This window comes from Mucor mucedo (assembly GCF_025094135.1).
Source record: "Mucor mucedo strain NRRL 3635 chromosome Unknown EV154scaffold_165, whole genome shotgun sequence".
NCBI classification, from domain to species: Eukaryota; Fungi; Mucoromycota; class Mucoromycetes; order Mucorales; family Mucoraceae; genus Mucor; species Mucor mucedo.
This window is the reverse complement of record NW_026252449.1, coordinates 63,628-89,251: the sequence shown is the minus strand read 5'-3', so window position 1 is coordinate 89,251 and position 25,624 is coordinate 63,628. Positions and strand designations below refer to the sequence as shown.

General features: G+C 38.6%; 5 protein-coding genes across 5 annotated transcripts; 2 read left to right on the top strand and 3 right to left on the bottom strand.

The window, feature by feature from the left end:
- Window positions 1–160: 160 nt before the first annotated feature.
- Window positions 161–949, top strand: EV154DRAFT_430500 (uncharacterized protein; the record flags this gene model as incomplete). The annotated part of the gene is made up of 1 exon (XM_051596541.1): window positions 161–949. One exon carries the CDS (start codon window positions 161–163, stop codon window positions 947–949), a length of 789 nt encoding a protein of 262 aa, XP_051451928.1.
- A 6,165-nt stretch (window positions 950–7,114) lies between these two features.
- Window positions 7,115–7,719, top strand: EV154DRAFT_486995 (uncharacterized protein; the record flags this gene model as incomplete). The annotated part of the gene is made up of 2 exons (XM_051598919.1): window positions 7,115–7,170; window positions 7,233–7,719. The coding sequence occupies 2 exons, from the start codon at window positions 7,115–7,117 to the stop codon at window positions 7,717–7,719; spliced, it is 543 nt and encodes a 180-aa protein (XP_051451927.1).
- A 3,393-nt stretch (window positions 7,720–11,112) lies between these two features.
- On the bottom strand, window positions 11,113–14,002 carry EV154DRAFT_556074 (uncharacterized protein; the record flags this gene model as incomplete). Its single annotated transcript, XM_051605330.1, has 4 exons — window positions 13,209–14,002; window positions 12,774–13,035; window positions 12,255–12,565; window positions 11,113–11,764 (listed from the first exon to the last, which is right to left on the bottom strand). The coding sequence occupies exons 1-4, from the start codon at window positions 13,622–13,624 to the stop codon at window positions 11,113–11,115; spliced, it is 1,641 nt and encodes a 546-aa protein (XP_051451926.1). The 5' UTR covers window positions 13,625–14,002.
- Window positions 14,003–17,014: 3,012 nt separating this feature from the next.
- Window positions 17,015–18,606, bottom strand: EV154DRAFT_486993 (uncharacterized protein; the record flags this gene model as incomplete). Its single annotated transcript, XM_051598918.1, has 6 exons — window positions 17,015–17,150; window positions 17,235–17,352; window positions 17,379–17,498; window positions 17,531–17,669; window positions 17,695–18,025; window positions 18,161–18,606. The coding sequence occupies 6 exons, from the start codon at window positions 18,604–18,606 to the stop codon at window positions 17,015–17,017; spliced, it is 1,290 nt and encodes a 429-aa protein (XP_051451925.1).
- Window positions 18,607–24,541: 5,935 nt separating this feature from the next.
- On the bottom strand, window positions 24,542–25,486 carry EV154DRAFT_486991 (uncharacterized protein; the record flags this gene model as incomplete). Its single annotated transcript, XM_051598917.1, has 2 exons — window positions 24,542–25,026; window positions 25,084–25,486. 2 exons carry the CDS (start codon window positions 25,484–25,486, stop codon window positions 24,542–24,544), a joined length of 888 nt encoding a protein of 295 aa, XP_051451924.1.
- Between the last annotated feature and the right edge of the window lie 138 nt (window positions 25,487–25,624).

Sequence of the window (25,624 nt, the reverse complement as noted above, 5' to 3'; positions counted from 1 at the left end):
TCTCAACTATCCCATAACCGACCTTGACATCAATAATGTCTTTCGTGCCGAACATGAATCCTTCGATGCATTTACCAGCTTACAACATATAAATGGTGACGATTATCATTGTCCTAGAGATGTCGTTGCTAATACTCGATTGATTCGCGCTCATCATGACATGATTGATACTGGTAATAAGTACAAGCGTCCACTGCCCATTAGATCACGTATAAGAAGCATAAATCCCAATTCGCCAAACTACCAGGTCGTTAGAGTAATTCCGTACAACCTTTTCTCTGATGATACCAGTGGTAATTCCACATCAAAATGGAATTGTTTCGATTCGTGGTCGATGAATCCTGCCGCTGTTCCTCTTAGTGTTGCCAATCATTATTTGAATCAATTTTTTATATATGGATCAAATCGTCATACTGCTATGGAACAGTTGCCTTCCCTTGTCCCCGATTTGAAGAAACTGGAAACTGGTCTGCCGATGTTTGATGCTATTTTCAAGGAAGAAGTCTCTGTTGTTGCTCCTCTTTTGTTTATCAAGGCTGACAATCCTTGTCATGCCGAGGTTTCTTGTTTGAAAGCTTCAACAGCTACTTATCCGTGCAGAAAATGCTTCTGGTGTCGACATGCTGATACTTTTGATCCTAATACAATTACCACGGCCGAAGAACACATGTCAGTTCCAAACGATGACTCGGATAGTACGGATTCCTCGATACGTGTTCGTAACAGACAGGGTGATTATATCATGGTCGAAAACTTGATGGACCTCGGCTTCAAGGAAACCTCTGGCAAAAGGATTTTGACGTTGTCTTCTTGGGATCCTAGCAAGGATACATCGGTAGAAATTCTGCATGGCCTATGTCTCGGTTTAATCAAATACACGTTCAACAAAGCGGCTGATTGCTTTTTCAACAAGAAGCAGGTTGATCGCATTAGTTATTTGTGTGCATAGTATGGGTCTAAGGCTTTTACCAATTTGTCGACGCATCTCAAAGGATACAAAAGCTCTCTTGGAAGAGACTTCAAACTTTTGATTCAGATGCTCCCAATTGTTCTCAGAGTTGCTCGTGACCACATTGATTTCCTCAACCTTCGTAATGATCAATTCCACCGAGTGGATAACGTTATTAGTACTTTGGACAAGCTTGTTGAGCTTTACTCATTGTGTTATAACTGTGAAATACATACCAACGTTTCTGCCTATCTCGATTTATTGCGTCAATGCGTTAATGATACTGTTATTGCTCTGGATAACCTTGATCGTACCGTTCTTCCCAATAACCGACGTACTCGTGGAGAGCCAGCAACAGCAACGACAACTGCATCAGTGCCCAGTCAAACTACTTTTGAAGAGATCTATGGTCTTTCTGATGAACAATGTAATGGTGCTACGATTCCATACGCCAAAACTGGTGGTCCTTTGTGTAATCGTTGTGATGATCTGAATTACTTCTTGATAAAAACCATAATAAAAATAACATCAGATACACTTACATCATACATCTAACACTAAAATATTAATATCTCAGCATCAATACTTTATAAAGCAAATACACCTCTTTAGTCTATGTACTTCTTTGACTAAAATAGTGTAAGAAGACACTGCACTAATTTAGTACAATTCCATTATGCAATAATTTTATATTTTAAATTCAGACATCTTATATATATCCTCGACTCATAAACTAGATAATCTCTAATTCTCTTTTAACTAAAATAAAGCATACCAACAGTCTCAAAGTATTCCTACTTTTGTTTTATTTCCTCTTGTTTGAATTTTTACTATCCAAAACACCACATTTTTTACTTTGAATTTTGTTGAACATGTCTCAAAACAACTCTCCCTCTCTTCCTGGTTCCTCTCTTCCTGGTTCCTCACTTCCTGGTTCTTCTCCTCTCTCTGTCTCAGAAACACGCTCTTTAGATGCTGACTCGGTTATTGTTGAGGATGATGATGTAGTCATGGAGGAAGGTCCTCAAAATCTTCATCACGACACCATGAAGTCCAAGTACGCAGTGGATCCCATTGACAGTAAGAAAATCCTCCAGTCAGCCAAGGAAAATCTGGAAATCGTTCAACGCAAGTATAATTTTGCCTATGCCCACTGGATCAAGTGCAAGAATGAGAATGCAAGTTCATCCGCCACTAAGGAAGCCTCGGTAGTCTATAAAGAAGTTGAAACAGAACTCATAGCTACACGTGATGCATATCTCGTTTTTTCTCTCGGTCAATCAACCAGCCCCATCCAAGAATGCCACCTATGTTCCTGATTCTCTCCCTTATCTGCAATTAAGAACAGATACTGTCATTTGGAAGAAAAATGCTGAAATTTTCGAGTCCGTATATGATTTTTGCATGCAATTCAAGACAGTCCTTGAAGCTCATGGTCTTTCGTTGGATGAAAGCTGGGAACGTCTTCTCCCTATGTCAATGAATAAGGAAGATAGATCTTGGTTTGCTGAAGCTTTGAAGAAGAAACAACTGAATTGGAGTCAAGCTGAGAACATTCTGATGGATCATTTTGATACACCATATCGTAAATTTTTGATGATGGTTAAAGTCTGGAAACTGAAGCAGGCCCCTGGTGAGCCCGTACGTGAATATGCTGCCAAGTTCCAAAAGCTTAGAAGACAAGCAGGTCTTGAAGATGGTCTTCCTTTGTTTCTTTCGTTTTGGTGCTCGCTTCTGGAAACGGTGCGTAAACCATCCTCTGTTGCTCTCTCGTCACGCTATGGCACAAAGCTTCCGGATAACGTTGAGTCAATCATTGGCATTGTTGTTGCGGCTACGAACGACTCGGACATCTACCTAATGGAAAGCTTTGGTGAAAACAAAGAAAGTGAACGTTCTCTAAAACGTCATTCCAACTACGCGGGATCAGTCAATAAAGATTCTTTTGAGTCTAATAAGGCACCCAATAACGTCAATCAATGTAAATACTGGAATAAGCCTTGGTATCGTGGTCATCGTTGTGAAGAATTTTTACAAAGAAAAAAGCAAAGAATTTCACGCATGCCTAAAAGAAGAAACCATGTTCCCAACACCCCGGACAATCTGAATTCCGACGAAGAAGATGAGAATGAGAAAAGATTGCTGGCGTTATCTCTTGCATGTAAGTCTTACCCTAAAAAAGATGGTGTAACAAGAGATTTTAAAAATAAACCAACTCATGATATAATCTTTCCTATTCTTATAAATAACTCTATCAGAACTCATTCACTTTTGGATACTGGTGCCTCGATTAGTTCTGTAGACTATAATTTTTGTTTAACTCATAAAATAAATATAAATTTCATCAATCACATACATAAAGATCTAATTACGAAAACAAATAAATATGAATACTATATAAGAGCATTTGACAAAGAAAGTTATATTAAAAGAATTGGAACATGTGTATTAAGCATAACATGTAATAATAAGACCATTGAACGTACTTTTGAAGTTATGAATTTAACCGATGATGATGAAGATATATATCATATCAGCATTGGCACTGACTATATGGCGTCCTTGGGTTTAGGCATTTATGGTTTACCTGTGAACTTTGACGATCATGATTCTATTGGGCAAATGATGGAATCCGAAAGACGTTACAATAACACTAGTGAACTCCTTGAATCAATTGAAGCAGATAACAAACTATTAGAGAATTGTCCTGCATGCGAACCTGATGAATTTAAATCAGCTATGGATTATATTCAACCATATATTAATGCCAACCAAAATATTGCAAAAGGATCATTTTGCACAATTCCAGAAAGTGTTGTATCACTAGACACTCCTCCAAATGTGACAGCCTACAAGAAACCATATCCTGTTCCTTTAAAATGATGGAAGTTGTTGACGAACAAATAAAGGAATGGTTAAATAATGGCATAATAAAGAAAGCGCCTGCCAATACGGAATGGAATACACCCTTAACCGTGGTAAAGAAAACTGATGCTAAAGGTGAAGTAAAAGGATATCGAGTCTGCCATGACCCAAGACATATCAATAGTCTCTTAAAAACAATCGACCGTATGCCTCTACCTATCATCAGTGATCTGTTTGAAGATTTAAAAGGTGCCTCTATATATTCAACACTAGACTTAAAATCTGCATTTAATTCTTTAAAATTAAATCCTAAAGATGCACACAAACTGAGCTTCACATGGCGAGGTGTTCAATATCAACCCATAGGTACTGTATTTGGTATAAAGCATGTCAGTTCTCAATTCGAAAGAACCATGAGCATCGCTCTCGATGGGCTATCCTTTGTACGATTTTTCGTAGATGATATTGTATGTGCAAGTCAAACAGTTGAAGAACATAAACAAAACATAAAACAAGTCATTCAACGCCTTACTGATGTAAACCTGAAATTAAACCCTGATAAATGTAGATTCTTTCAAAGTGAGATTTATTTATTGGGTTTTCATATCTCTCCCAAAGGTATCAGTATGGATCGTCGTAAGCTGGCCAATGTTTTAGAATTTCCCAAACCTAAAAATGGCAAAGATATTATGCGCTATTGTGGACTGATCAACTACTTTCGAACTTTGATTCCGAATGTATCGACTATCATGACTCCTCTTGACCCATTGCGCCATGAAAAATCACTTGACAAATTATGGACTAATCAACATCAACAAGCTTTTGACAATCTTAAAAAAGCTCTTTTAAATGATACTGTTCTCTCATATCCTGACATGAATGCTCCCTTCTCTATAAGTTGTGATGCATCACTCACTGGAATTGGGTCTGTATTGTATCAAGAAATTGATGGTAAAATAAAGTACATATCTTTTATTGCAAAAAGCCTGTCTAAAAGTGAACGAAAATATTCTGCCACGAAACGAGAATTGCTTGCTCTAGTCTTCTCTCTAAAACGCTTCCATAAATACGTCTACGGCTCTACATTTACCTTGTATACAGATCATAAAGCCTTAACTTACCTACATACTCAACGCGTTGCTAATCTCATGATGATCTCATGGATGGACACCATTCTACAATACGACTTTAAAATCGTTCATTTGCCGGGTATTGCCAATATCCTTCCGGATGCCTTATGTCGTCTCTTTGAAACCGATTATGAACCGTCAAACGAACTGGGTGGGGATAAATCCATCATGAGAAGCAGAGTTGCACGCAAAGTACAAGAAGAACTGCCAAAAGTTGAAAGTGGTGAATACTTTACACCTCCAACACAAGAAGAACGTATGAAACTATTGTCATATGAACATAGTAAAGAACACTTTGGTGTCGAAGCGATATTACAAGCATTAAAAAGAATCGGTATCTACTGGCCAAACTTAAAAAAAGATGCAAATGAATTAATACAAGCATGTGTTCCTTGACAACGCCAAAACATCATACAAAAAGGATATAACCCATTAAGGCCTGTCTTAGCTACTCTTCCTGGTGACAGTTGGGGTATTGATCTAGCAGGACCATTCACAACATCTATAAGGGGAAACCACTATTTATTAGTCATGATCGATATAGCTTCCAAGTTCTACATTTTAAGAGCTATACCTGATAAATCTGCTATAAGTGTGGCCACTGAAATCCTTGATGTCATTTGCACCTTCGGACCTATGCGTAAGCTTCAAAGCGACCATGGATCTGAGTTCATCAATAGCCTTGTAAACAGCATAAAAGAAAACTTGGGATTCAACCACGCATTAATTTCACAATATCACCCTAGGGGAAATGGTGCAAGTGAAAGAGCTGTACAATCTGCCGTTAAAACTATAAAGAAACAAATAAATGGTAACGTCGCGGAATGGGACATGAAGGTGGCACCTACCCAGTTATTCCTTAATAGTAAATATAATGTTCGTACGAAAAGCACACCGTTTTCCTTAATGTTCGGTAGAAATCCTAATGACTTTGAAGATTTTAGCAAAGAAAAGGACAAGCCAACTTCAGATAAAATAAATAAGGAATTACAAAATAAAATAAAATTTATGACTGAAGTGGTCTATCCTGCTGTATACGAACAAGTCAAACGCGTCACTGATAAACAAAAAGCCATATTTGATAAAAGCCACAAAATGATCGACATACCAGCAGGATCAACAGTAATGATTTTAATAACTGACAAACAAAATAAACTTGATCCACATTATAAAGGATTTTATAAAATAGTCAGAAAAACAGCTGCTGGAACATATGTACTGAAAAATGAAAAAGGTTTTATAGAACCCAGAAATTATCCTCCATCCTTATTAAAAGTAACATCAGCTGATATTATGCCTGAAGACGACATTTTCTATGAAGTGGAAGCTATTATTGGTCACAAGAAAGATCCAGAAAATCAATACTTGTATAGATGCAGATGGTTAAATTATGATGATTCGCATGATACATGGGAACCTGCCGATAACTTCACTGATCCAAAATTTATCACTGAATATTGGAGAAGAATAGGTGAAATCCCTGAAAGTATTAAAGCAATTAACAAAGCAAACAAGAAAACATTGAAAGCTGTAAAAGATCAAAGAATCACTCCCAATCATGAACCAGTAACAAGAAAAAGATCGGCAGGATTAAGTAAAGATTGTAACAACTCCTTCAACAAAAGGAGCAAACGATCTGATAAGTAAATTTTGCCGGTATTAGTCAATACCTGGGTGGGGATAATGTGATGATCTGACTTACTTCTTGATAAAAACCCTAATAAAAATAACATCAGATACACTTACATCATACATCTAACACTAAAATATTAATATCCCAGCATCAATACTTTATAAAGCAAATACACCTCTTTAGTCTATGTACTTCTTTGACTAAAATAGTGTAAGAAGACACTGCACTAATTTAGTACAATTCCATTATGCAATAATTTTATATTTTAAATTCAGACATCTTATATATATCCTCGACTCATAAACTAGATAATCTCTAATTCTCTTTTAACTGAAATAAAGCATACCAACAGTCTCAAAGTATTCCTACTTTTGTTTTATTTCCTCTTGTTTGAATTTTTACTATCCAAAACACCACAATCGTTTAAAGACTCATTTGATAGTCCATTTGGTAGAGGATTGTCTTCGATTTGCTTCTCCTGTGCTTATCGCAACTGAAAAGAACGAGCAATTTAACAAACGCATTAGGGCAATTGTCATGAAGACCAACAAACAAAACCCTTCTCGTGATTTGGCTCTTATTAACGTCGTGAGGTAAAGCTGAGAAGTATTGCGATGGGTCTTGTTTGGGATAACGATATGAAAACTCGTGGTAGTCTGGTCAAAGCGTTGTTCGATAGGTACAGTGAGGACATGTACTATTCAGCTAATCGGGAATTCGGCAGTACTGAATATATTGCTCGAAAGAAGATTGCTTTGAACATGACGGCTATTCTCGATGTTGACTTGGATTCTCTTGGGGCGCGTCGTCTGCTTGGAAAGGTCGTAAAACGTCGCGGCGATCAGGCTATTGTTGAGGTGCATGAACTTGTTCCCAGGCCAGCCTTCGTGATTCACGATGACAGTAGCCTCATTTCTGTCTATCAAGCTGACGAAGGTGGTAATCTCCACACCAAGAAAACGGAAGAAATCTTGGACTTGCTGAAGTATAAACTGACTGTGGTGGAATTACTTGACATGTCTCAGGAAACTGAGATTGACACTGTCAAGTATTCTCTTATCAACAAGTGCAAGTTAGGTACTTTCTGGTGGCTCCATAACACTAATCGTTATTTCAAAATGTTAGAAAATGAAAGAAACTAATCATTTTGTTTTTTTTACATGCCCTTTTTTCAAAAAAAGTAAAAGTCTCTTCCATTTTGTTATCCAATAAAAATGCTTAGCTGCACGAATCGCTATCCTGACCCCCATAAAAGACGCTAAAGTAGTTTTCAAGGTACACAAAACCATCATACAGTTGTTTATTTTGTAACATCTGGCCTTCGATCACGTATTTTGTTTTTTCGCCCAATCGCAAAGTTTTATTTTTTTTAAAAAAAATTCTGACACGGGAATTTACTTTTTGGTGCAGAATTTAAGAAATATTTAAAGTTTTCAACTCGTTGTGTACCTCGTTGACTCTTTCAAAATTTCTTCTGGTTCGAAAGGGCAGGGGCTCCTGAAAATCATCGTCAGAAAAGGTAGAGATGTTTTCGTTTGATAAAAGCATTGAAACAATAAAAAGTTCAGATAAACGTACCGGGATTGGGATGGAAGTAAAAAGGTACAATTTATTAATGCTTTGACAGAGCAGTCCCGCCAAAATTTCAAAATTTAAGTGTAATCAAATCCGCACTTTCATAGGGCAAAAAAGGCCAAAAAGAATCGAGGGGGTGAAAATAAGAAAAGAGGGGTGAAAATAACAATCCCTTATAAGGTCAGATAATTCTGTGTAGGTGCTCTCAAGGTAAAATTCGGAATGGTGATCGAGCCTTTTTTGGGAGTGTACCCCATTTCTTAAATTAGACAATAAAATAAAATTCAATGAATCAGGTGATGACGTGACAGCTTTTCACTTTCGAATCTACTAAAGGACCAACGTGATTTTATTAAATCAAAGAAAATAAAAAATAAATATTTCCTTTTCGCTTATCTTAATTTTTTTAAAGTACCTATTTAACATGAACCCAATTGACGAAACTTTCTTCGACATGATGCAAGAACAACTTGGATGGAAGATGACGCTGAACATTTCGAAGACGAAGATCAATATTTCGATGCCTTGGTGGACGAAATCAGTGCAATGGACGAAGAGTACGGTTTGGAAGAGCAAATGCTTGAACAAGAGGTAGCCATTGCCGAAGAGCGCGTTGTTGCAGACTTTGCCCGCACCCAAGGCAACCAAGATGTCGTTTCCTTGTTTGAACTTTGTATCAGGGAAACAATTTTACATGCAACCGCTCTTGTCAACTATGACATTTTTTATTATATTTTTATAAGCAGCCCTTGGATGATGACCAGAGAAGTCCACAGAAGGGTTGTTAGAACCGAGCGTATGGACATGTATGAAAGTTACTGGACAATCATGCACCCTAATCTGTCAGATGATCGTAACAGGCCGCCACAGTTATAGAGCCCATTATCGCGTTAACAAGAGTACCTTTTAGTGGCTCGTCAATCGTTTAAGTAGATGTTCTGCTTATCTTGGATCAATTTTGCGAGGTGGATACTCTGTGGAAGTCCAAGTTGCGTGTGTGCTTTGGAGATTTGCCAACGCCCATTTTGGTTATCGCATTGCTAAAACACATCTTGGAGTAACTGCCGGATCGTTCAATAATTTCACAAACAGATTTATTGATTCCATGTTGGAGATTACTCCCGAAATTATAACGTGGCGTATCGACGACAGAGATAGAGCGTTATACAATGCTCGTGAGTTTTCAGAACTTGGTGGACCTGATGCCACGAGACTTTCTGGTGTACTAGGTGCGATTGATGGCAAGCTGGTCGTCATTAAAAAGCCAGCAATTAACGGAAACGCCTAGGTCGATAGAAAGAGCCACGCATCTATAAACTTAATGGTCATATGCGATGCCCGTACTCGGTTTATGTACGTAAAAACTGAGCATTCTGGTAAGTTCGTATGGAAGGATAAACATGATATCGCAGCTTACCGTTTGTTATTATATTAAGGACAGAAACCATGTTGCCCGAGTGTTTACTAGCAGTGTGATCTATCATAAACTTTTGTTTGATGCGGCCAGATGGTCTCCCGCAAACACTTGTATTTTGGGAGTTAAACTCATTAATCATACCATAGTGTACAAATTATTATTGATGTGACCTAGATTCGGCTTACCCTTTTCTGCCAAACCTCATTGTTTCATTTCATGGCCGACGTGAAAGCACTTCAGAAGAAAAGATTTTCAATGAAATCTTTTCTAGTTCTCGCATAAAAATAGAACATGCATTTGGTGGACTCACATCCCGGTGGAGATTCCTTTGGAAGCATTTGTATATGCTTAGTGTTGATAGAATGGCCAAAACTATCATATCTTGCTGTGATTTACACAACATTTGTATAAATCAAAATGACATTGAAGAGGCAGTGCTGGATGGAGGATTAGATTTCGAGGGTTTTGTGGATGCAGATCGCCGAAACCAGTATGAAAACGAGGTGAATTTTGAACCTCCTCTTCCTTTTGATGGTACCAGCGCTACCATCAACGCAGCCGGGATGCGCCGTCTTAAGGCAATGTCTATCTTAAGAAGAAACGATATCATGAGGGGAACAGATAGACTTTCATAGTTTTCAAAAGGTGTTAATGAATTAAAAATTTTATTTTATTTAATTAATTATTGTTGTCAGTAGAAGATGAACCATTAAGATTGGTATCAGTATCACCTCTTCGAATGGCTGCGAATCTATTCAGGATAGTCTCCATATCAGACATACGTCTACGTCTATGCTCTTCCATGTCAGCTTCTCGTCTACTTTTGCTTCTTCGAACATAAGGTATCTCTCTCTGCTCTCTTGTCGCCGTCTTGCTTGCATATCTTCCAATGCAATTTGTCGATTAGGACTGATACGTTGCAACATGTTACCAACATCGAGAAGTCTTTGTTCTCGATCATCCCTTTGCGATGCTGCCATGCGATCCATCATCTCTATACCAAGTTGGCGGGCACGTGCCATATGCTCGTCTGACAACTGACGAGCAGCTTCAATAGGATCAGGAGTTGATGAAGACTGCTCACCATAAGTTCGACTATTTCGCGATGTACGGGTAGATCTTGGAGGAGGTGGTGCAGATGAATGTGGAGGTCGAGGAGGTGAATAAAGGTAGAGGTGGAGGTTTTGCGGATGTATATGGAGGTGGAGGTGTGGATGAAGGTGGTGGTGGAGGTGTTGCGCCTGTCGATGTTGGTAGTGCTGCGGATGCTGATGTAGGTGTTGGTGTTGGTGTTGGTGGTTCGGTTGTTGGTGTTGAGGTTGGTACGGCTGTTGGTGTTGTGTGGGTGTTGGTGTCGGTGCTTTTGTTTGTGTTGGTACTGGTGCTGATGCTGGTGATGGTGCTGGTGCTGTTGTTGGTGGGGGAGGTGCCGATGCTGATTCAAACAATGATGGCACTGCAGGTCCTTCTTGTTGGTAGAATCTCTAGGAGGATATCGATCAGCAAATGCTTTCTGAATTACAAGTTGATCAACTTCTGTAGGTCAAAAGTATGTTGTTTCAGGACCATCGGATCCAATAGCATTCATCAAATTGTCGTCGTTGAATCGTCTGTAAGACCGAATACCACTCTCTTGCATGTTGATGCTTTCGTAAATCACTTCAGGTTGGATGCTTGGATCATCCTGAGTAATCTTAGCAATTTCCTCGTAGTACGGCATGTTTGGAACAGTTCCACCAACTCCGGTTTCTCTTGCTGCATTTCTTACTCTGGTAAAACGCTGCTTCATGTCTGCCCACTTTCTTTGCATGCTTGTCTCACTAAAGTTTGTCCAAAAAGCCGTGATTACATCGGTGGTAGCATTTTCAGCTAACTTTTCCTTCAGCAAAGCAGCCGACTGCACCCAGATAAACTGCTTTAAAGCAGTATCGCTTCTTCTCAGCAAGTAGCTGTAGGTACCAGCCATAATTTCGAGGAGGATACAGATAGCTACATCAGGCCATACATTGTAGGACCGTGAAGATAATCGTTCGGGCTCATCGTCATCATCAACGTTGGCGTTACTGTCAGCTTCGGTGCTGCCGTTGTTAACAGGAATGGTGTTTTGCTGAACGGTAGGATCGACAACAAACACAAAAGTGCCAGCGCGTCTGCCACGTCCACGTCTGCCTCCACGTCCATTTCCACGACCGCGTCTACGACCACGAACGTTGTTGGGGGCATTGTTATTAGCTTCGTTATTGTTCAAAGTAAGGTAAGTGATAAAATGTATTTCACAAATTAAATGGAAAGAAAAATAAAAATAAAAAAACACTGGATTTAAAGAAGTTCGTTATTTTATCATTTCCTTTTCAAGTAAACTGTTTTGAAAACAAGATCACTTTGATCATGTTTTTATTTGATTCCTTATATGTATATGTATTATTTTGCCCAAATTTAGGGCTACATTTCAGAGACTTTTTTCACTATTTTTGTATAAAAAATGGGCTATTTATTTTCGGTTTCCGATCTTGAAGGCACCTAATGTATTTAATGAATTGATGACACAAAGAACTGAAGGTGTTAGAAACTTTACTGGATAAGTAGAAAAAAAAATTATAAAAAAAAAAACTTAATTGTTATTAACTGAAGGATCAACGGCAGGAGGGGAATTGTTAGGAGGGGGAGGGGGAGAAGAAGCAGGACGTGGGAGAAGGGGTAGAAGTGGGCGAAGGAACGGAAGTGGGCGAAGGAGCAGGCGTTGGAGAAGGAGCGGGACGAGGGAGAGAAGAAGCAAACAAATCCACCATGCGGTTTATGGCCAAGCTTGCGTCTCTTTGCCATCCAGAATTTTGACGTCTCAAAACCATTGTATCACGCAAGATACCCCGGTCAAAGACATCTCTATCAATGGTATGGGCATACACACGGTCCATATGTGCCACATCGACAGCCCTACGCTCGTCGGCAATTTCACGGTCTCGTGCTCTTTCCTTTCGGTTTTGGTCTTCCAAAGCCTACAAATGACCAGCCATGAACCATGTCGAGGTATTGACATAACGAGGGCGTTGGCTAGATCTTCTACCTTCTTCTTCTTGATCATCATCAATCAACACCGGCACGACCTCGTCTTCCAGCAGGAAAATTACCTCGGCTATCCACAGTTTCTCCTGAATGGGAACTGTACGAAAAAGGTGGATTCATGGTTGACATTCTTGATGTTACCTGCTCCTTCAAATCGTGAAATTCCTTATATGGAAGAGGAGCTCTTCCAGTAGCATTGGCAGCATCTCTTCTAGTTTGATATGTACTGCAAAGGCTGCTTCTCCTGGTTTTCATGGCTGCAATGTCTCTTCTACCGTTGATGGCGCCATTGGCATTGAAAGCATCCTCTGTTGCTTTGGTCAGACTTAACTTTGCTTGAGGTGTACGAGTAACACCAACTTTTACAATGTACTCAGGGAACAACTCGATCAATACATGTGTGCTCGCAGATCCCAATTGAGATTGGTGTTGACCTGAGGAGAAGGCTCATCAACAGGATTATTCTCAGCAGAAGGAGCAGAAGATGAAGGCTAAGAAGAACCGGCTGAACTAGGTCCAGAAGAAGCGGATGGCATTGATCCAGTTGCAGGAACGGATCCAGTGGCTGCAGAAGACTAGGCAGTGGGAACAGATCCATTAGTAGGAACAGGTCCAAAAGAAGAAGTGGTTTCAGCAGAGGGTTCGTTTGCAGATCCAGATGGTACAGCAGAAGGACCAGCAGAAGGACCGACAGAAGGACCAACAGAAGGACCAACAGAAGGACCAACAGAAGGACCAACAGAAGAACCAACAGAAGGACCAACAGCAGGACCAACAGAAGGACCAACAGAAGGACTAACAGAAGGACCAACAGAAGGACCAACAGAAGGCTCGGTAGAAAGCTCAGTTGAAGGAGTAGACGCAGGAGCAGGAGCAGCAGCAGGAGCAGGAGCAGGAGCAGGTACGTTTACTCTAGGTCTTCCTCTTACAGCAGGAGTGGTAGGGTTGTAGCCATTGACGAAGTTAATGCTGGTGTAGTTATGGAAAGTCATTTTGTTTTTTTTTTAGATAAAATTGGATAATGAAATTGGTGAAGAAAAATGAAGAGGATTACAAAAAAAAAACCTTTTATCAAAAAAAACAACAATAAAAAGAAAACATTTGTGAGTTCAGTAGTCCAATTTGGCTGATTTTTCATCTCATAGAAGGATTCTGGGGTCGTTGGATTTTAATCCTTTATTGGGATATTTCAAAAATTTTGCCACTGAAGAAAATTCGATGTTATTGCTAATCGTCTATATATATCCGTTTAATTTTTTATTCATCTATTTGGCAAAATTGTAACCTTTGACAAAAAAAAATAACTAAAAAAAATAATAAAGTCCTTAATCGGGTTCTTTAAAAAAATAATTTTGTTGCTTGTGAGAGCCCTAAGAATGATTAAGGAATCAATTACCCAGTATAGATAGCTATACTATCATATCACAAGGTTACAAGAAAACATTGACTAATGCTTACTAAAGATATGCAAGTACGATGTGTCTAAGATGACAGTAATGCCACGTGTTGTTACACCACCTTTTTCTTCTTCTGTTGGTCCTTTTTGACCTCAGATGTCTTATTCTTTTTTGACTGCTTTTTGGTTCTTTTCCTATAAAAGGACCATAAAATTATTTAATAAAATCTTTAGTTTGTTCTTTACTATAATCTGATTTAGTCTATTCATATAAGCCTGGTTTCATTATAAATATATATAACTACTATAATTGTACGAAAGCCCTTCTTATAAATCAGCACTGAATAGTCTTAATAGTTGTATTTTACTATACTCCTTCGAAGACACAGATAACTGATTCGTCGTAGCATTTCCCTTTTATATCTTTATATTTTATTTTATCTTAGTTGACGACTTATAGTCTGGTGCTCACTTTTTAAGAACTTTTATCTTAATCTCTACTCTTTCCCTTTATTTCACGTTACCGCTTTTATACTTAAACAAGCCAGTAACAGTGTAACATATTTACAAAATAAGAACTTAAAGGTAACAGGATACACACTGGGAATATGATAACAACTTCAAAGATACACTAACGATAGTGGCACAGCAGATAGTCTTTTTTATATAAATAATTGTTCATTTTATTTCATAATAAAGACAATCTTATAGACAGTCACAAATTACTTATACTGGATTGCCCACCTCATTTTCCAATAAATGATTAAATTTTTTCCAAAGTCAGACGCTAATTTTTCGAAATGTGGTTGATAATTTTTCCAAAAGGCTACAGCTGATTTTTCCAAAAAATGTCTTTATTTTTTCCAAAATTAAATTTTTGTGAATGTTATTATAACATCTTTTCCTTAGCAATTCAACGAGGAAACAAAGATACCGAATGTTTAATCCATCCGCGGCAATCGTTCATTGTTACGTTGGTCACAGACTCCATTATTCTCGGTGTTAAAGGATCACTTGATTCCAAAGGGTTCCTTTTAATACCTGTCTTTACTTTGGACCAAAACTCTTCTATAGGATTTAAAAACGGAGAGTAAGGAGGTAAATAAACGCATTTATATCCTCTATTCTCAATAAGCTCTCGAATTGCAGCTGGCTTATGTATAGGTGCATTATCCATTACAAGATAGTAGCCATGGAGCCCATTTCGGTCCAAGCAATCCATCATGCTGTCTAAATACGTAAGGAAGTGCTCTGACCGCGTGCCCACTCGGCCATTGATCTTCACCTCTCTACCGTCAACCTTTCTTTTCTTAGTGGCAACAGATGATGTAGGTTTTCTAAGTGAAATATCTATAACACCATCAACTGAAATAGCACCAAAAATTGTAACTGATGTACTTCGTGCGGATGGAACGATGGCTTTGGCAGGTGTTCCTCTTTTAGACCATCCTCTGTTGCGAGTGATGTTAACATTGAACCCGGCCTCATCTATAAAAACGCACTTTTTCTGGAAATCCATTTCCTCATCGGCTAGCCATGTTTCTACAGCGAGTTTTCTTTGCTCAATAACATCTATATGGTTTCTCCTGGCAGGAATTTTTTCTAATCTCTTCATTGATAAAGCACAATAAACCCGCATAAATCTGTGGAGAGCAGATCGACTTATGGACAGATTTTCAGTTTCGAAGGTTCTACACAAGGATTCACTAATTTGTTCTAGGACAGCTTTGGGTTTATCGTCGATATAACTGATAATCCATTCGGCATGATGCTGTTTTAATTTGAATAAAGACCCTTTGGCTCCTCTCTTTTTTCTGCGAATAAGTCCATGCTCAGGGTCATTCTTATAAGTTTTCTTATATTTGTAGACTGACCATAATGCAATACCTGTGCTTTCACACGCAGATTTTACACTCTCCCCAGAAGCAATCAAATCAATAAAATGATCAATCTGTTCGTCCGTATACTTTCGGTAAGGTTTTTTCCCCTTCGAATTCAGCTTTAGTTCTGGTTGATTCAGGTGAGTCTCACAAAAATTATTCACTCGGGCTTCAGTCTCGATTGATGTTTCTGTGACAAGTTCTTCGTCGTCTTCCTCGTCTGTTACGATGTCATCAGCGACCAAGCCTAACTCCTCAGCAAGCTCATCGTCACACTCCATGGCCATGACCATGTCATCTTTCTTTAAGTGCTATTCAATTGTTACAGATTAACATAAGCCACCTCACTTGTACGATCCAGCTCCTCATCCAGGGACATGTCGCTCATAAGATTGTCGATGCTCATTCTAGCGTAAACGTTTTTTGGAAAGAATAAAAACACTTTGTGGAAAAATTAACTGTAGCATTTTGGAAAAATTATCAACCACATTTGGAAAAATTAGCGTCTGACTTTGGAAAAAATTTAATCATTTATTGGAAAAGGAGGTGGGAAATCCAGTATACTGCCTTATAATTGTACTTACCTACAAACACAACAAACCCTCTTTGCAACAAGAAAAACCCCCAAAATGACATCAATGACAGCTATTGGTACACGGTGTTACGTGGAGTATCATCACTCGCCTAAAGCGTGGATGACCTCTGAGATCTTCTCGGTTTACATCAAAAAAATTGGATATTGCTTTTGGTCGAGAGGGTAGATAAGTGGCTATTCTTTCAAACAATGCCGCAGTGCATAAGTTGAAGTTTACGCCGGTGAACATGAAGTTGGTGTTTCTTCTTGAAAATACAACGAGTATACTATTGTTAGAAAATATTAGATCAAAATGTAAAAAAAAAATTCGTTCACAAATAAAAAAAAATTCGTTCACAAAGTAAAAAAATTAAGTTTATCTTCGGAAAAAAAATTAGCTTACCACTTAAGTGTATCTATAGTTGACCTGTGATAACAGGCGTGGAAAATTCTAGTTGCGACGTCGACGTACAATTTTAACGTTTGCTTCTTCATTTCTGGTTCTTGCTCTTCTCCGTTGGTTCTGGTAAACCTATACACGTCGAAATCTTGGGCGAATGCCATTTCCAGTCCGAAGTGACCGAAAAATATCAACTATGTTCAAGCAAGGCTCCTTATCAAGATTCCACAGACGAGGAACAATTATATTTGTGTTATCAGTCATAGCTCTACAATTTTGATTTGTACATCTGTCACAGGAACAAAACAAAAATTATTCGATAAACAATTATAAACAAGTAAAATCAGCATACCTTAAGAGGCCATAGCTGATTCCACGAGGATTTTTTCTTCGTCTATGAGGGCGCAGGTTATCGGCCATCCGACACGTTTCAAGACTTTTACGTTCACAAGCTGGGCGGTACTGACTTGCTCTAAATTCATCAATCAAGTACAACCTTTTTCCAGCTTTTTGAAGCAACCGACGGAATCCAAGGCCTCGGACCGCTCATAGAATCCTGTAATAGAAGATGACCAGTTACACATAACATAAACGGCTTCGAGACCAAACTGTTTATCTAGTTTTGAAATAAAATCCTCGTTTCCTTACTGTGTTCATACATAGGCAGATAGCCGCAATGTTCTGTGCAAGGGATGAGTAGTACGATGGTTGGTTCGGAAGTTGACTTAGTGCCTTTGGATGATGCCTGTCGTATTGGACCTGTTTTCAAGATACTGTTCAAATTCATCTCTATTCAAGGAATCATAATTAACCAAAAGCCTATCAGGGGCTCCTACTCTAGCCGGTTCCACTGCTTCACGGATTCTACCGTATTTTTTGATCTTTTCAAACTTGTCTTGGTACTTTTTGGTAAATTGAAACTTGTTCGAATTGTTTGCCGTTGAGTTTTCATGCACGCAGAATAGCAAATCTCTTCGTCCCGGATCAATTGTAACACATCTTCCAACAGTTTCTTGAGCAATCTCTTGTGAAATGTACTGAATTGATTCAACCATAACAGCAAAACGAGCAGTATATCTGCTTTCACGATCCAATCTTTTCTTGATCACAGTTACACCTACTCCATCCGTTTGAATAGTTTCTCTAAACTAAAACTCTCCATTTTCGTGGTGTTTGAGTGCATCCGAGTTTAGGTTAATTACTTCACACCAAAGTGCTATCTTATCTTGACGATTGGTTCACCGACGACCAAGATTATTTTGACAAATTTTTTTTTACTCGATGGTTGTGTAGCAAGGAATCCAAGAACGGCGTAATGGGAAGCAATTTAACACAGGTAATTCTATATCAATAAATGATAAAGCTAGTTCGTAAAAAGTCCGCATATGTTCAACTGGTCCTGCTTTGGAATCGCAACAAATGCTATTCACACGAAATCGGTAGTCAACGGGATAACTGGTAAGGACAGCGCGAAGAATTTCAAGAGCGTTATTGTAGATAGGGTCCCCGAACTGCTCTCCGTCCAATACAAAATCTTGAGGTAACCTTCTAGCTTTAAGTTTCTCAAATCTTGTCGCCGGCTCAGTTATTTCTCTGTATACTTCAGATTTTATCAGTGCATCATTTAATCTTTTAAGTCTTCTATAAGCAATTAATTCGGCTTTTCTTTGTCGAATACGAAGTAGATGATTGACAGCTTGTCCAAGATGACTTCCCAAACGCATCTGAAAATTGTTGCTATAAGATGTAAAGATCTTTGCTCCTTCGATTAAATATGCTTGCTGACCATAGCGGAAATCTGGTAGAACAAAACCAGTGACCTCCAAATAGTCATCAGGATAAGGCTGCTCACATCAAACAAAATATATTGAAATCTTAAATAGGAGATGTACTAATATGGACAAGCGCCGTTTTTTTTAAAAATGTATTTTTTGAAGGTCAACCTTTTTCCAAAACTGGTTTTTTAAAAAAATATAAAAATAATAATAAATATTATCCTGGAACTAGTGCAATTCGATTGTACTAAAATATCGGCAAGATGTTTTTTCGTTTGTTCCTGTTTTGCCTGTTCTTTTGTCCTTTTCTCTGTTTCAATTTAATTTCTCAATGAATTCTCAAACTCGCCAACAAATTTTTCTCCTCTTCGAAATGTAAAGACAACGACAAGCTGTTTTTTATGCATTTAGTGATAGCATTGCTACCGAGAACCAAGAAATTGTAGACTTGTTGCACCTTACTGTCAGTAACGTGCATTTGCTTAGGGAACAGCAATTACAGTACGACTTTTCTGCTGCCGATTTCTCGAGTGAATTTGGAATAGTTATGACTTCCTTGCCTTTGTTTATGACCGTGGCAATTATAACCAGAACGCGAACTGTCGGTGTGGGTGCCACAAGAGTGTCTGAAAGATACACTTTTTGGGAGGTACAACATCCGAACCTCAACGACGACGACAAACACCTAGTAGATAGCTTCTGTGCCACATATCAAATGGGAAAAGACTCTTTCAATTGGCTTGTCAACAGGTTGTCTACTAATCCCGAATTTGATTTTAAGACACCTAACCACGCTCCTATCTACATTCAGATAGGTACCTGTCTTTTGAGCCTGGCCAATTGTCATCTTTGATATAGAAACATGTATGTCCTGTATGGTGTTTCGTATGGCAGCTATACCAATTTCACGAGGCCTAACGTGAAGGCCATGAAGGATGTGCTTAGCTATATGATTGATTGGCCTACCAATTCAGCCATGGTGAGTGCTATATCTGCTGGATTCCACAAAGGTTCTGGTGTGAGTATTCGTGATGCAACTGGTGCTATTCATGGCAAAAACTTTACCATTCATAAGTCAACTCCAGCCGCTTATGGAGCAGGGTTCCGTGACATAAAAAACAATTACACCATTAAACTTACCGCTGTTTGTGACGACACTGGAATGTTTACTTAAATTCGCGTAGGAGACTCTGGTAAATGACCAATATAAATATGAGAGTTGGAAACTAATTTACTTTGAATACACTAGGCAGAGGTCACGATGCCTCAGCCTATAATTCCAGTGATATCAGCTGCAAGGTCATAACAATCCTGGGCATTACTACCCTAAAGGATTTTATTTTCTACGTGATTCTGCATATCCGACCATTGTCAATTTGGTTATACCATTCCCTGAAAGTGAATGTCTCCGGGGTCCGCGCAAGAGGTTATTCAACTATTCGCTTTCAACCAGAAGAATGGCCATTGAAAGAACTTTTGGTAAGTTCGTTCATCGGCGGAGATTCACACAATTCCATATTTACGTGTATGATAATTTGGATATCAATAATATCCTCGGGTCGTGTGCTATTCCACACAATGCATGTAAGGCAAGAGGGGAGATAGGTTTCGATGGTGTGGTTCTTGAGCCTGCTGGTCTTGTAGCTGGAGAGCAGGGTGATATATGTGTTATCTGTAACAGTGCCCGCTTGCGCATCTTTAATGCAGCTTTTCCTTAAATTTGCTAAGAACTAAATTTTTTAAAACAATACAACTTTATTTTTGAAAAAAAGCCAAATATATTTTAGTCGTTGTTTTGAGGTTTATGTTAATCGGACGAATGTTAAGTGATTTCAAGCACGTCTGACAGAACAGGAGAAACCGTCTGACACTGCCATCAATCGCCATGCGACTGGCAAAGGGGATGGAGGCAGTGTTTTTGGGCAAGGTGTTATTGGGAAAGGTGTTCTTGCAGAAGGTGTTTTTTGGGAGGGTGCTGTTAAGGACGGTGTTGCTGGTGATGGTGTTGTTGGCGTCGGTGTTTGTTGTAGGCGCTGTTGCTGCTGGCAGAAGGACTGTCGAACTGATAGTCATAGGCTTTAGGAATACCATTGACATCAGGGCGGAAGTAGTGGCTGGTGTTGTTGGTGTAATTGTAGTCACCGTTCTCAAACGCATTGTAGCTGATGGCGTTGTTGTTGCTTGAGCGAAAATCCCATTTATTACCATCAGCATCTGGCGCTAGATATCCAGACTGGCCTGCATCTACTCAGCAATGCGAGACTGCACCTGGTCCCGTTTCTCCATGGACTCCAACATCAGACCGAAAAACGTTGTCGAACGAGCAAGGTATCTAGTGAACTTTCTACGCTCCGGCTCTCCATGCTCAAAACGACATGCCTCAATCTCATTCATAGAGTTGACCAGATGCTCGATCATTTGGTTGACCGCTCTACTTTAACTAGCAGACCCAAGAGCCAAACCCTTCTCAGCACCATAGTTTTTGACCGCTATTACTCTTCTAGCACCGCAACTTCACCACGATTATCTATCGTCTCTCCAGAAAGAGAGGTATTCACAGTAGTTGGCCTCACGGTGTGCATGTCACTGGTGGGGTTCTCCATCGCATCATGGTAAACCCAGTTTTCAATCGGTGCCGTACCAGTTGAATTCAACGTATCATTGCGATGTCTGAAAGCAGCACAGGGAGCAGACCACTTAGACTTCAATGGACTCAAAGGTATGTTTCCATCGGTGCTGTTGCTGCTCTTGAATAAGCGCAACATGCATTGAACAATTCATTTGGTCTAGCTAGCGTACAATTGGACTCCATCCGCTTGTTGTAATCAGCATACAATTCAATAAGCGCAAAGGTGCTAGCTAAATTCCATTTCGAGGGCGTGTATCTGGTATCCGAACCTTAATAGTGGCATCAGCATCTGTGGCATCAGCAGTGGCAGTAGCAGGTGCAGCAGGAGAAACGGCGGTAGCAGCAGGAACGACGACAGGAACGTCCTGTTCTTTTGAAACAGTAGTAGCATGCGAAGGTTGCTACCATAGGCTACACCACTTGGTGTCACTTAAATAAATTGGTGATTGATAGGGTTGTTGTTGTTGTTCTGATTATTCATTTTAGAAGAATTAAGGAAAGGAAATAGTAATAGAATTTTATTAGGTATTTTAGCATTTTAGTAGTTCATTTTAGAACCCTTTATTTCTGGAGGCTTCACATTCGATGCCCAAAGATTTTTCATTTTGAAGCAGTAGATTAATAATAAAAAAATATCGCAGCATTATTTTTGACAGAATTCAATTTGGGAAAAAAATATTGATAGAAAAACATTTTAAAAAAAAAAAAAAAAAAACGGAGCTTGTCCATATCAGAACATCTCCTATTTAAGATATCAATATATTTTGTTTCATGTCAGCAGACTAAATTATAAAAATCTGAAAATTGTGGTCCGTTATCCATCAAGATCCAATAGGTTTGCGTACTCTGGTCCGTTATCCCTCAAACTCCGTTGATTTCAGCGTACTCCGGTCCATTATCCCTGAAAATCCGTTGACTTCAGGGTACCCCGGACCGTTATCCCTACAAATCCGATACTTAAGGGTTCCCTGATTACACTAAACTAATGACCAAAATAGATTTTAAGAAATTAGAAACGGTACCGAAATGGTTCAAGCATTCTAAAGTGATATAAGAACTATCTAAGCTAATTTGACATATAAGGTAAGTCGCAAATCATATCCGAACATCCTTAAACGTGCGTTGGATTTCAAAAACGTAAATACAGCGCCCTCCAAAGTATCGTAATCGTTTAAAGTTTTCGTATTTTGTGTAATGACATCACATACTGATTCATAGGGAGACTTTCCAAACATTTTTATTTTTCTGTTTGTTGTTATTATTAAGTTATGGATCCGGTTTACAGCGCTTCATAGGAGTATACACAACGAGTTGAAAACTTTAAATATTTCTTAAATTCTGCACCAAAAAGTAAATTCCCGTGTCAGAATTGTTTTTAAAAAAAATAAAACTTTGCGATTGGGCGAAAAAACAAAATACGTGATCGAAGGCCAGATGTTACGAAATAGGGGTATTCAATATTGAAAATAAAATAAAATTAAATAAAAAAATAAAAAAGAACCAATAGAATGTCCCAGATTTTTTAATTTTTTATTTAATTTAAGAGGTTCGTTTTTGCATCCGATTAAATTAAAATCACCTCATGCAGGATAAATGCAAAAGTTTTCGACGAATTTTGGTGCAACGGTAATATGTATACAACACGTTCTTCTGTCTTACTTTTGCTCTTTATCTTTACTCTTTATCTTTTTCTTTACCTTTTAAAAATGCCCAGATATTCATTAAAAGCCAAATATGAAAAATATTTGGAAGGGGTAGCAATTACTTCAGAAAGAAAAATCAAATCATTACAAGAACTTTTTGAAACATTGTCCACTGCAAAAGAGGAAGAGGACGATTGTGATAGTGAAGTCGAATTTTATGCTGATGTTGCCACGTATCTAAAGTCCAAACTATCTAATGGTGTCGAAGCTAGACTCAAATACAACAAGACACAAAAACAAAGATACTTGTTCAAAAGACAACATAACAGACCCAAGCTTGTTACAGGAAAGAGACGATTGCAGTTTTTGGAGGAGTTAAATGATAACGAATTCAAAGAAGAATTAAGAATGAGTAAAGTATCTTTCCAAAAATTGATTGACATGATCAAAACGCATCCTTTATACAAACGTAAGGACGGAAGAAATCAAACCGATATCAAGTTACAAGTAGCTGTTGTCTTGGAGAGACTTGGAAGCAATGGTAATGGTGCAGGACAAAGTCGTTTGGCTAGACGATGTGGTGTTGGAGGTAATAAATTTAGTTTAATATTTTATAAATGTCACTAACCTTAAACCAAACTTTTATAGTTGGAAGTATCAAAAACTTTACTGCCCGTTTCTTCGAGGTCATGATGTCCTTTGAAAAGCAATTTATATACTGGCCCAATGAAATTGAAAAGAAAGAGATTAAAAATGCAAATGAAAAGCGCTTTGGGTTTCCGGACTTACTTGGATTTATTGATGGTTCGACAATTGATCTTGCATGTGCACCATCCTGGCGTAGAAAGGATGAGTATTATGGGAGGAAATCAACCTATTGCATGAATACAGTTGCAATCTGTGACCACAATCGAAAGATTCGCTACTTTGGTTGTGGGTGGTTTGGAAACTCGCACGACATGAAAGTGTTGAAGCAAAGCCATCTCTTTAAAAACATAGATGACTTTTTCAAAGGAGATGAGTACGTTCTTGGGGATGGTGGGTACAAAGCCTACAAATTTTTGGTACCTATCCATAAGAAACCTCGTGGTGAGCACATGCCAGCAGACGATGAAAAGTTCAATAAGTACATTGCAATGATGCGTATCAAGATCGAGCATGCTTTTGGGATTTTGAAAGAACGATTTTATTCGTTAAAATCACTTCCCATTCGAATCAATGACCGAGCTGATAATCAGTTCGTAAACGTATGGATTAATGTCTGTATCATCTTGAACAACTTTCTTCTTGAACAAACAGATGACGAAGATATTATTTTTACGAAGCAATTATGGGACAAAAAAGAAGAGGAAGCGTTAGCCATGTTGAGTCAAAAATCAAAAAAGGTGTTCAAAGGTCGTAAGGAACAACAGGAGGAAGATAATGTTGAGGAAGACAGTTCCGAAGAAGATAGTGAAGAGGAAGAAGATGCAAGGGCTAAAGAAGATCTGCATATCGGCAAAGAAAAGTATCAAAAGATCAAAGAAATCGTTCTTAAGTTTAACAACAAATCTCACCTTCTTTCTAATAACAATTAATAAAAACATCTTATATGTAATATACATGGTTTATTTTAATAAAAGTTATATTCCAAGTTGAGGTTATCCAACATGGTCTCACCCTCCTCCTTGCTCAATTTGAAAGTATTGATCCTTGTGATGGCATTTTGATACCTGCCCATGTACTCTGCGAATCTCATCTTTTTAGCCGCAGCTTCTCGTTGAACCTCAACGAAACCCGAAACATCTAACTCCTTTGTTTCGAGCGGGAAATCCTCTTCAAACTTCAAAGCCCTCTTTCTTTTTCCACTGGCCTTGGGAACTTTGAGTTTTGTAGCCTTAGAAGAGGGCGAAGGAGAATTGGCTGAATCTTCGTCGGTCAACAGATCAACATGCTGTTCAGAGTTTTCATCCTCTGAATTAATCTCCTCTGGCTTTTTCCAGCTGAAAGGTTCACTTCCAGGCACACCCGTTTCCATGGGCAAAGCAGGATCTGTTCGTCTTGACCCCATGAAAGATCTCAAAAGATGGAAGTGGGCACAGACTTTATTCAAAGCAACTTGAATTTATTTTAGAATACATCACACTATTATTACAAATAAATATAATACAATACCTTCAAAAGATGGATTTTCTTCGGTGGCACCTTCTCCACTTTGTTTCCACATCATGTAAGCCTCGCTATACTGCGTCAAGACAAGCTTATTCATTCGGTCTAAAATTTGAGCCTTTGTACGTTTGGAAGCACCAACCGAGTCAAAGTATTCCTTGGCTTTGCCAGCAACCGTGTCTCTTTTATCTCCAGAAACCGATTCTGCATTGTTGTCACATCCAAGGAAGGCAAACAACATGGTGGCACCATCTTCTGTCAAAAAGTGCACCAGTCTTCCAATGGATGTCATACCATCTCTACCGCCATCTTTCAATTTCCAAGCCTTTCTGGTCTGTTTTTTTGTCGTGACCGCAACAGATTCGGATGGATTGATGCTAGCAGGTTCTGTGGTAATAGTTCTAGTCATTTTTGAAGATTGTAAAATTGATATAAAGAGGAATGAAAAGTGAAATCGTTTGTGCCTGTATTTTTATTTAATTTAATTTTATCAATTTCCTTAAATGGGGGATTCAATAACAAATCGACCTCATTGGACCATTTTTTT